At 38.5% G+C, this 11769-nt stretch overlaps 1 protein-coding gene and 1 long non-coding RNA gene across 2 annotated transcripts; both read right to left on the minus strand.

Moving 5' to 3' along the window:
- Positions 1–362: 362 nt before the first annotated feature.
- Positions 363–7284, minus strand: LOC119502776. The gene is made up of 7 exons (XM_037793970.1): positions 6418–7284; positions 5124–5378; positions 4330–4596; positions 4033–4101; positions 3528–3566; positions 3324–3437; positions 363–1263 (listed from the first exon to the last, which is right to left on the minus strand). The coding sequence occupies exons 1-7, from the start codon at positions 6491–6493 to the stop codon at positions 941–943; spliced, it is 1143 nt and encodes a 380-aa protein (XP_037649898.1). The 5' UTR covers positions 6494–7284; the 3' UTR covers positions 363–940.
- Positions 7285–7620: 336 nt separating this feature from the next.
- Positions 7621–10407, minus strand: LOC119503602. Its single transcript, XR_005210354.1, has 7 exons — positions 10352–10407; positions 10010–10114; positions 9007–9072; positions 8859–8900; positions 8650–8718; positions 8494–8562; positions 7621–7783 (listed from the first exon to the last, which is right to left on the minus strand). It is a non-coding gene; the product is annotated as an uncharacterized LOC119503602 (long non-coding RNA).
- Positions 10408–11769: the final 1362 nt, after the last annotated feature.

An 11769-nucleotide genomic window follows, 5' to 3' on the forward strand; every position in this document is an offset into this window, starting at 1 on the left:
AAGAAACAAATTAAAACAGAAATATCAATTTATATCACATTTGATCAATTAATTAATGGCTACATTTATTTTTAAATATTATTTTTGCTACATTTAATGAAATATGTATTTATTTATTGAGTCATTTACTTATTTATTCGCTTATTTTTCATTTAGCAGGTTCCATCCTCCATATTTCTCAGGATAATCAACCAACCAACAGTTTTCATTGCAAATAATTACCAAATATGCTAAAATATTGAAAACTATAGCGAGATCAGTGAATTATCCAGCACATTATTTCTAGATTAGCTCCTCTTCATCACTCAAATAAAAACGATCAGAGTCCAGTTTTACATTTTTATAGTTTTAATTGATTACTTCTTTTTAACAGCTGAAGAAAGTTCGAAAAGTTTGTCAGTAAAACCTTCTAGTTATGAACTTTACAAAAAGATTAAAAAAAAAAAAAAAAGGATCTTTAATGAATAGAAATGTTCCATGAAACCATCTGTTTTGTGAAATAGCTACGCTTATTCGCTTTCTTGTTTAGATGTTCAGATTGATACAGCAGCTTGTTAGCTTAGCTTAGCATAAAGACTGGAAACAGAGGGAAACAGCTAGCATGGCTCTGGTCAAATGTATCAACCAGCAGCTCTAGAGCTCACTGATTGACACGTTATATCACGTTTAATCTGTATAAAAACCAAAGTTGTGGTTTTACGGGGGGTTAGCTCCCTTTAGGCGATGTGATCTCATCTCTACTCGTCATATTTTACCACTTGGGCAGAAGCAGCCTTTCTGTTGTATCTTGACGCAGAAGGTTCGCGCTTAACGTTGTAACGCGTGGTTAACGTTGTGAAAACCAAGCTCCCAGGAAGAGCGCCGGGCTGTGAGTTTGGCGGTACTACGGAACTAAAAGTTCAGATCAGAAACAGCCTCTCACGGTTTCACAGGTAACATTTCATTGATGCAGCCGACGTCGCTTCTGTTTGGCGGCCGGTCTGGTGATGACAGAAGAGTAGATGACGTCGTGGCGGTCCTGGTCCGGCGGAGTCCTGCCGGGTCTCTCCCTCCAGTTCTGGCGGCCCAGAGAGGCGTAATGGATCGTCTCCTCCGGCAGAGAAGGATTCTTGTTGACCTCTCGTTCTGCAGAGACGCAGGTGTGCGTCGGTGAAAACAGAACCGAGGGTGAAAGAATCGTACGGGACGAAGGTGTGATGGCGTTACCGGTTGGTTTGTCGGACGTCTTCCACGGCTGCAGCTCGGTGTCTTCAGGCCTCTGTGCTGCAGACAAACAGCACATGGCAGCAGTGTCACTTCTCCAAATGTCATCATGAATAAGAAAAATACATGTTGATATTGAGCTCAACTGATATGAAGGTTTTAATGCACCCAATAACATTTCAAAGGTTTTCTTCATGATGGGTTAAAGAAGTTTTCTACTCCTTCAATACAGATTTTAACCCGAAAAGATATGTCCTATTTCACACATATACATGACAGAACAGGAAATAAATACATGAATGAATCATGCAGTAAATAAAATTATAAAATCAAAGAAAAAATGCACAACTTGAATTGGGAAACAAAGTTGTAGAATATAAATGAGAGAAAAATGTGTGAAGTATTCAGACTTCTTTCACATTTGTATTTGAGCTCAGGGGCCTCCTGTTTCTCCTGATCGTCTTTGAGATGTTCCCCTTGATTGGAGTCCACCTGTGCAGCTGATTGGACATGATTTGATAAACACACACCTGTCTGTCTCACAGATGACAGAAACTGAGCCATGAGGTGGAAGGAGCTGCTCGCTGAGCTCAGAGACTCAGATCTGGGGACGGCTCTAAAATCATGTCTGCTTTACTGAAGGTTGCCGAGAGCAAAGTGACCTCCGTGAGTCTTCAATGGAAGAAGTTTGGAACCATAAGGACTCTGAAGGTTGGTCCACACTAAACTAAACAGATGTGTAAGATGTGAGAGAGCCCACACGTAACGACATGATATATCAAATTTAACAGTTTTGTTCCTATAGTGTGTGGAGAGCAACGATTTGACCAAATCAGCCAAAACACCACACACTAACAGATCCATTCATCAACAACAAGAGTCCCCACTAAACAAAACGGGAAATCTCACAAAATCTCTCGTGATTAAACGTGACTTTAGTGTAAACAAACATGGTGGATGACAGGCAGGAAGAATTAGTGATGTTATTTTTTACTTTGTACTGAATATTGAGGAAGGATGGCCGGATGAAGTCATAGAGACATGTTAAATAAACACTAATCAACAAGTTGCTCCTCCATCTCTGAGCTCCGGCGGTAGTTGTCCTTCCTTCTTCACTCAGCTTTCTTCTCTATTGGCTGTCGTTCTTTCTCACGTGATAGTGTCATTAGCTGTCCTCGGGGTTCCCCACACATAACAGGAGATCCCATCGGAAATATTCAACATGTTTAATATTTACGATTTGAAATCAGTGCAGCCAGGATGGACTTCTGAGCCAGTTGGGGATGTAAAAAAACATCTTTGTCTCATTATGCAAATGAGGGGGCTATCACTCAACATGTGACATCAAGGCGTCCCTCTCATTTGCATAATGAGGCAGAAATACATAAAGAAATGTAAAAAGAAATGAATACAGAAATAAATACATTTTGGGAAATAGATAATGGGTGAAATGCAGAGGGTAAATTGCGCAGAAATAAATAAATAAATACATGAATAAATACATACATTTAAAAATGAATATAAAATAAATAAATGCGAAATTATATAAATAAATATTAAGATTAATAAAAAATAAATACATAAATAAATAAATAAAAGGGGAAATTAAACAGAAGAGTAAATAAATAAGGAGTTAATACAAAGATAAATAAATAAAGAAGCAAATTAAAACGAAAATATCAATTTAATTGTTTGTTTTTAATATTATCTTTGCTACATTAAATTACATATTTATTTATTTATTGAGTCATTTATTTATTTATTCATTTCTTTTTTTATTTTGGCAGGTTCCGTCCTCCATGTAACGACAGCTGAATACAACTCATGTCGATCAAATATTTCTCAAATTATTGAGTCAATAATATGAGCGACTGGACACAATGGAATTTACTGAATTTTGAATTTCAAAACCTTCGCCAAATGTTGACAAAATGCAGCCAAAGTTTCATCTACCAGCCGAATGCTATTTTTACCCCAACCACTTTAATCAAAAGTAGTCTAGCTGGGCAGAAACCAGCCCAACCTGGCAACACAGAGCTCATCACCTGCACAATCCCAACCATGCAGCATGCAGCAGCATCAAGCTGATGAAATAAACCAAATATAGAAATATCAGATACCTGCAGATCTGTATTTCTTCTTCCTCCGGCACTTCATGCTGGTCAGTAAAACACAGACGGCGGCCATGAGGAGGATCATCAACGCCAACCCAACAACGACGACCATCAGCAGGGCTGAGAGACCAGACAGACATTAAAACACCTGTACACAGTTAACCTTCTGTATGAGGCCGCAGGTGAAGCGGATGTATGTAGCTGACTGACCATTCTCAGGTCTCTTCTTCTTCTCTATTTCAACCACATCTGATGAACAGAACAGAAACACACAAATCCAGACGGACGTCATATCATATTAATAGAGTTTTTTTTCTAAATGTTTTCAGTTTAAGTTTATGTTATGGATATATAAATGACAAAGTATATAAAACCCCAGATAAAATAAATAAAAACATTTTAAGACATAGAATAAACTAATTTGGAGAATTAGTCCAGTTTGTCTGCTTCTTATTGCACTTAAATTGAGCAAAAAATATATATATTTGTATGACATTTGGAAGATAAAATAATCATCTTATGTGATACTGTATTGGTAAAAAAGAGGCACAAATATACATTTGTTCACCATTAACTGGATTCAAAAAAAAAATTAAAATAAAGTAAAATAAATGGTAAACAGCTCAAGGGCGCCCCCTACAAAATTTCAACAGGGTAGCCCCTGCGGTGCGTTTCCAGGCTGGTCTAGTACACCGTTCGTAGTAACACATCCTACCTGTTTCCATGACAGCAGCTGTTGCAGTTGAACTGATGGTTTGCTGGATGCTGGTCGTCTCTGGCGGCTCTGATTAATCAAAAAGAATATTGTTAAATCACCTGTAGAACAAGTTGTTGTTCTTCTCAAGGCTGATGCAAAACACAACTACATGCTCAATATATTCCTTTAAACGGGACATTTTGCACAATGAGTTTTTGCCTGTGTTTTTTATTTTCCGAATAGATTAAAATATTAAATCAGCTTTTGTAGGAACATTTATATAAAATCAAGTAATTAAATTCCAGCTAAACAAACCAGCAGTCAGGACGGTGAGTCTGGCCTGCAGCTGTCCGTTGCACAGGTACTCTCCAGCGTCCTCCGGCTGCAGGTCCTGGATCTGCAGGGCCACGTTACCGAAGCCGAACCGGCTCCTCTCCGGTTTCACCGTACCGTTCCTGAACCGGGTCAGGACGGTCTCCCACCTCCCTCCCTCCCTCCGCTGAGACCACCTCTTTTTGGGTTTGGAGGAGCCGCTGCAGGGGAGCAGCAGCGTCCGGCCTGCAGACACCATGAAGTCACGGCCTGAGGGGGCACAGACACAGAGGAATTATGGGTATTCTTCATTGGTATTTACTCTGGTAAATTTACGACTTTATAATCTTGCAAATTTGAGAATTCATTTTTGTAAATTTACGACTTTATATCTCGCAGATTTGTGAGTTTTGTTCTTGTAAATATACGACTCTATAATCTTGCAAATTTGTGTTTTTTTTCTCCTAAATTCACGATTTTATAATCTTACAAATTTGTATGTTTTTTTCTTGTAAATTTCCCATTTTATTTTACAAATTTGTGGTTTTTATGTTTTAAATTTAAAAACATCTTTAAACTTTATAATCTTGCAAATTTGAAAAACCACACCTCTAGATGTCACTAAATCCTACACACTTTACCTTTTAAAGATATTAAAGGCATAAACCATACAAACATACCCACAAACTAACTGAGCTCAAAGCTTCATAATCCGTCCAACGGTTTAAAGACACACTACTAAATATGTCCCCTCATTCCCATAATGCACCACTCCTAGCTCCGCCTCCAGCGTATACCTTGTAGCACCTGCAGCTCGGCCACCAGCTGCTGGTTGCAGCGAAACTTCCCGTCGTCAGAGTCGTCGAGCCGCAGGAGGCAGAGGCCGCCGCCAGAGAGCAAGCGGTAGCGTTGGCGGTCCGCGTTGGTCTCGTAGCTGCCCTGTCGGGTCACCAGGACCTCCCGGTCCCGATGAGTCCAGACCACATCAGAGCTGTCCGGGCCGCCACATTGCAGGCAGACGCCATGATTCTCCGGGACTGAATACCGGATCACTGCTGGAGGACAGAAACAGATCTGAACCTACTTTAGACCTTATCTCATTCTATTTCGGTACTTTCCCTGCAGTGCAATATTTTATAATAACATTTTCAAACACACGACTTCATGTCTTTATGACGGCACCGTGTCATCAAACGGAAATATTCTGTCCTCCATATTTCCCAGCTGCTTTTTTGGATGCGGCGCTGCGTCACTCACATCCTGCTGATGGTCAGTTTTTAGCCTGTTTCCTGTTTTATCTCATGGAAACAGGCTCCAGCCAGTCGGCCTTAAATATAACAACGAAGGAAACAAACTGAAATTACAATAACTGACAGTGTGACTGCTCTTCATGAGAAAATGAACATTTATAATGTGCAGAATTGTTTTAATTAAAGAATTGAAAGCTATAATTACAATAAAACTGTATGGGGAAAAGATGTAAGGGCTAATACTTGTTAAAAATAAATAACTTAATAATAATAATAACAATGATAATCATAAAAATATATATTTTTAATATATAATATATATTTTTTAAATATATATAAACTTTGACATGTCACAAGTCACAGAAAATATTGTCATAAAAATGTTGTTGATTTTCATGAATTACTTTTAGTTGAAGATTCTGTATGTTGTTTATGAATTTAAAGCAGTTCAAGAAAAAGCCTAGACTGTTTTTTATTTATTTATGTTAAATTTTATATCACAATCAAACAGTATTTTGCGTATACAGTGTACATGTAGTATCTTCATTCCGCTGAGTCAAACAACTTTCAGTTTAAAAAATAAACATTTATTTTGAAGTATTCAATGTCTCAAACTGTGACATTTAAGATGTCTTTTATTTAGACATGAAGACGTGATATATTTTACACACCAACACAGAAAACAATTCAATAATACAGCAATATAATATAATAAAATAACCATTTTTAAAGATTGAGAATAGATGATATTGTGCAAATACTTTTGCACATGTAACAAGAATTAAAAGCGAATACAGTTCATATTAAAATGTTAATATATGAATGTGAAAGCCACCTGTACCTGTGGAGTTTCCACTGCAGCGGATCAGATCTGTGTGCAGGAACCAAACGTGACAGAAGATCATGAAACTGAACATCTTCAGATGAAAAGCATCAAACTGCTGCTGCTGATCCAAGTCTGAAGCTTCAGTCTGTCAGAGACACTTTTCCACTTGTTCTTCTTCCTCTTCCTTGTTTCAAAGACTTCGTCATCGTCCCGGAAAAAAATGGATGTTTGTATTCACAGCATTTAGCTGCTGTCTTCAATAAGGACTGTAAAATCAATGAAACTGAAGAAGCAATATGTCACCTACAGGTACTTGTAATTTAGAATAAAATAGAATAGAGTAGAATAGAAAGCTTTATTGTCATCGTATTAAATACGAGATTCAGAGTTGCCACTCCTGGTCAGTGCTTTAAAACAAATACTTGACAAGACTAAACGAGGCAGGTAAAACATATAACAGGTAAAACACACACAGCTATAAAGCAAATAAAACAGGAATAAAACAGGCAAAGTAGATGTAATGTAAACAGAAGTAATTGCCCTTGAAAATAGGTAGAGATGATGTAATAAAAAAACATTTCTGAAAACATTGAAAGAATTCTGAATTTAAAGGTGCAGCGTGTCGGATTTGGCGGCATCTAGTGGTGAGGTTGCAGATTGCAACCAACTGAAAGTTCTCCCGTGTGTTGAGCATAGACCGTATATACTGTAAGACCCATCACCCACTGGTTGGTATACTACGGTTTAGAAGCCACGACTTCAGTCGTCAACATCTTGGTTTTTGGCGGTTGCCTTCTTGGTTTTTGGCCATCGCAATCTCGGTTTTTGGCCGTCGTTTTTGCAACCAGAAGTGAAACGAGCTAAGAGCGACCGAACCCTGAATAAGACATTTTTAGGCAACCAAAATGTTTATAATTACATTTTTTTAACTGAAAACACACTGTGAAAGGGTTAAAGTTCTAAGACAAAAACACGGACAACTCCCAGACCGGACAATGCCGTGGTAGCGACCTGTCAATCACAAGGTAGCCCCGCCCTAAAGCATCCCCTGCTTTATGGTCTATCTGACTCTAAATGGGACCATAATTTACTAAATGAACATCATGCTGTGTTGAAGAAGACTTGAAACTAGCGATTGAGACCATAAACTCATGTTTACAATGTTTACTGAGGTAATAAATCAAGTGAGAAGTAGGCTCATTTTCTCATAGACTTCTATACAATCAGACTTCTTTTAGCAACCAGAGGAGTCGCCCCCTGCTGGCTGTTAGAGAGAATGCAGGTTTAAGGCACTTCAGCGTTGGCTTCACTTTTCAGACACGGAGGTTGCCCACTGGTTTCTGCAGTAAAGAATAGGAATCGTCAGTGAGCTGTAATGAACCTGTAGATTGAGAAAAACACAAAACACAAAATTTTTTTCAGTTTCATTCTCATTCAGCATTTTGATAAAGTAGGATTTAGTTTCTCTTATCTTCAATTTTAAATGTAATCCATTTTACGTATCTCAGGTTATAATAACCAGTAAACCTACAGTGCATATGTATTTACCAACCTGATTTCTTTATAGCAGACCTTTGCTATGTATAACAGACCGTTGCTATGCATAACAGGCAGTTGCTATGTATAACAGGCAGCTGCAATGTATAACAGACAGTTGCTATGTATAACAGACCATTGCTATGTATAACAGACCGTTGCTATGTATAACAAACCGTTGCTATGTATAACAGACCACGGTTATGTATAACAGACCGTTGCTACACTTTGGGACACAAACAGCGGTTTCCTGGTTGAAAGTCCTGTGTTTGTTGGATCCATCCACCTCCCCTCCCTCAGTCTCTCTCGCTTGTTACTCTACCTCACTAGCTCTGAGTGTAGCATATTCATGCCGACGCGTTTACATTGCAGTCAGTACAGACTAAATGGCGTGAAATGACAGGCCAAAAGCAAGAACGGCGTTCTTATTGCACGCGAAATGACTTACAAATTACCGTGCCATTCATACACCATTTTGGTGCGACCAGCTGGTATTTACAGAGTTCACATTTAATATCATGCAAGCCAAAATGAGGAGCGAATAGTTAAAGTTACCTTTATCGTTTCCACCAATAAAAGTGCTGCCAACAAAGGAATATGTGGACTCATTGGGTAGAGATGTGTCTGTAAAAAGAAATTAAACATACTGAATATATATACTGTATGGAACCAGAATATTTAGTCAAATGTTGATGAGAGCTCCGTCGTTACCGCTTGTCTTCACCACTGGAAGAAGATCCGGGATGGTGGAGTACGTGGGATCATTATTGTTTGATCCAGCTATTAAAACATTGAAAAACAAGCGTTATTAACCACGTTAAAACAACAGAAGACCGTCCCATTCGTCTGCTTTTCTTAAAGGTATTTGGGGAAATATGTTTATTTTATTATTATTTCTTTCTTATTATATAATTATTTACCTGGAAAATCTGCCAGGGAGTATATAGCAGTTGGTCCACCTGCTGGTCCACCAAAATAAAAGATGTTGATGTCAGTCTCGATCATAATAGAAAAAAGGAAGTGGTCTGTCTTTTTTTAAAAAAAAGAGGAACTCTTCTTAGTTCTCACCATTTGACGGCTGAAACACCGACCCATCCTGTATCTCATCATAGACGGGGCTAATTTCTCTTCTTCCTGTGGAAAACAGAACGTCATTACATTAGTAATCTGCTGAGTAATCACTGATGAAGTGACGTCACATTGGGCTGTAGTGTAGCGTGACATCACTGTTGTGTACAGACCATTTTTGTGTCAACGTTATGATTACATCACGGTGTTAGCTGGAGGTGAAACAAAGGAAAGACTGGAGGATAAAATGTCATCTTGCTGTGTTGTTGGGTGCCAGAATCCAGATATCACATTTATACATTTGAGATGACAAACTGTGATTCGAGGCTCCAGCGAGCTACAATATCGGTGAAACGTTTCAGAGAGTAACTACCTCTTATCTACTGGAGCTGTCAGAGCTTATCATTATTGTATATCATTTATTGTTTATTCATTTGCACATCTTATTTAAAGGTCCCATATTGTGCTCATTTTCAGGTTCATACTTGTATTTTGTGTTTCTTCTAGAACATGTTTACATGCTTTAATGTTAAAAAAAAAATTATTTTCCTCATACCGTCTGCCTGAATATACCTGTATTCACCCTCTGTCTGAAACGCTCCGTTTTAGTGCATTTCAAGGGAATTGCAACAGAATTGCGTTACCTGGCAACAGTTTGGGTCCATGTTTACTTCCTGTCAGCTGATGTCATTCACATACACTGCAACAGGAATAAACTGGGACACATTTAGAATGTTTACGATTAAAACCGTGTAATGGTCTAAATATTGTATATTTGTGACATCACAAATGGACAGAAATCCTACCGGCTTGTTTCAAAAGCACAATTTCTGAAGACAGGCTGTGTGTGTATTTCTCTGTATATTGAGGGCTTTGATACTTTCACGGTATTTATATAGGACTTTATAATATAAAAGACATGAAAATCTCACTTTTTACAATATGGGACCTTTAATATATATTTATTTTCCTCAGATGTGTGTACAAGTCAGGGTTGGTTCACCTCGTCTTTTCAACCTGCGAGTAAAGTAGACGACGACGATGATGATGACGAGGAGGAGGAGGAAGGAGACAACTATTCCAAACACCAGAAGAAGAGGTGGATTCCCTGGAAGACAAAGTAAGAATGAATAACTAACAACATGTCAGTTACAAATACAGCCGAGTGTTATTATAAAAACTACAGTATGTTGATGTGTAATTTTAATTTCAGCATAATTACAGACACTAGATTCTGTAGCTTAGAACTGATGGTTGCATCGTATTTACTGTCGGCTCTGATGTTTGTTCATATTTTTCTGTCTTGGTTTCTCAGAAGGACTTTGTTTCTTTCCTGTAGTCTTACCTGTGTTTGCCACCGATGTTGTTGTAGTTGTTGTAGTTGTTGTTGCTGGTGTTGTTGTTGGTGTTGTTGTTGTTGTTGTTGTTGTTGGTGTTGGTGTTGGTGTTGTTGTTGTTGGTGTTGTTGGTGTTGGTGTTGTTGTTGTTGTTGTTGTTGTTGTTGTTGTTGTTGTTGTTGTTGTTGTTGGTGTTGTTGTTGTTGTTGTTGTTGGTGTTGTTGTTGTTGTTGTTGTTGTTGGTGGTGTTGTTGTTGTAGTTTTTGTTGTAGTTGTTGTAGCAGTTTTTTTCTTTCTGGGTTTCTTCGTGTTTTTCTGTTTCCTTGTTGAAGTCGTATCTATACTAGTCAGAGGTGGTTCAGGCGTTGTAGGTGTTGAGGTTGAGGTCGTTGTGGGCGAGGTCTTGTTATCTTCAGGGTGAGAAGGAGGACGTGATACACGGCACAGAAATGCATTTTACCACAGAAAGTCATGAGGTCATGACTCATTTAGAGATGGGAGAAGGCTGTGTGGTTTTTGTGGTGTTTCATTTAGCAAAAGTGTTCTCACGACACAACAATTAACCTCTAAAGCTGCAGTGGGTAGAAATGGAGCAAGATGATGGATAAATGACAATTTCAGACAAATGTCTAACAGAATAAAATTATGACATTTTGGACGTAAACTGCAACGTGACTGGTTGGCGGACGTGTACAACCACGAAGTGGTAGTTGTAGTTTAATCAACAAATTCTCACTCCCAGTGCCCTTCGACATCGGGTACCCCTCTTGCATTACTTTTGGATGGACCGAGGACGGCCCGTCAATAATATTGTGTCCAGATGGTCAACCTAGATTTATGAAAAACTTGCGAATACTCTCCCGAGACTCTCAAGGTCAATGTCTAACCTCAACCATCTCGCTAGAGTTTCGCAAATCAAGTGTTACCATCTAGACACAATCAGGGATGGCGTTTCAGTTTCCACTTTTTACATGCATATAGTACATAGGTTTACTTAGTTTCTAGGTTTACTTAGTTTTTAAGTTTACTTAGTTTTTTGGGTTTACTTACGCGATGAAACTACTTGGTTAGGTTTAGGAAAAGATTGTGGTTTGGGTTAAAATAGGTACAGTATGTTACGTAAAATAAGTATGTTACATAAAATAAGTATGTTTGTTACGTAACTGGCGTTAGTTAAAAGGGAACACTACCCAAAATAGGAATTACAATATGTTACTTTGATGGCCTAGTTAAATTCAATAAATATTTGTGAACATGTGAACATTCTCACTCCCAACTTGTCAAATACCGCGGCTTGGTCAGCGCCCCTTAGCGTCAGAGACCGACGCACGGGTTACCCCTCTAGCGTTACTTTTGGACGGACCGGGGATGGTGTGTCAATGTCCTCAAAATAAACCTCAGTTTTCACAGGAAGTTAGGTTTAGGC

This window comes from Sebastes umbrosus, chromosome 15 (assembly GCF_015220745.1).
Source record: "Sebastes umbrosus isolate fSebUmb1 chromosome 15, fSebUmb1.pri, whole genome shotgun sequence".
NCBI classification, from domain to species: Eukaryota; Metazoa; Chordata; class Actinopteri; order Perciformes; family Sebastidae; genus Sebastes; species Sebastes umbrosus.

Coding starts and splice junctions, on each gene's coding strand:
- LOC119502776 (XM_037793970.1), bottom strand. CDS start 6,493: ATGTTCAGTTTCATGATCTTCTGTCACGTTTGGTTCCTGCACACAGAT. Junction 5,379..6,417: donor CTGCAGTGGAAACTCCACAG/GTACAGGTGGCT, acceptor GTCCTCCAGCAG/TGATCCGGTATTCAGTCCCG. Junction 4,597..5,123: donor CGAGCTGCAGGTGCTACAAG/GTATACGCTGGA, acceptor GTGCCCCCTCAG/GCCGTGACTTCATGGTGTCT.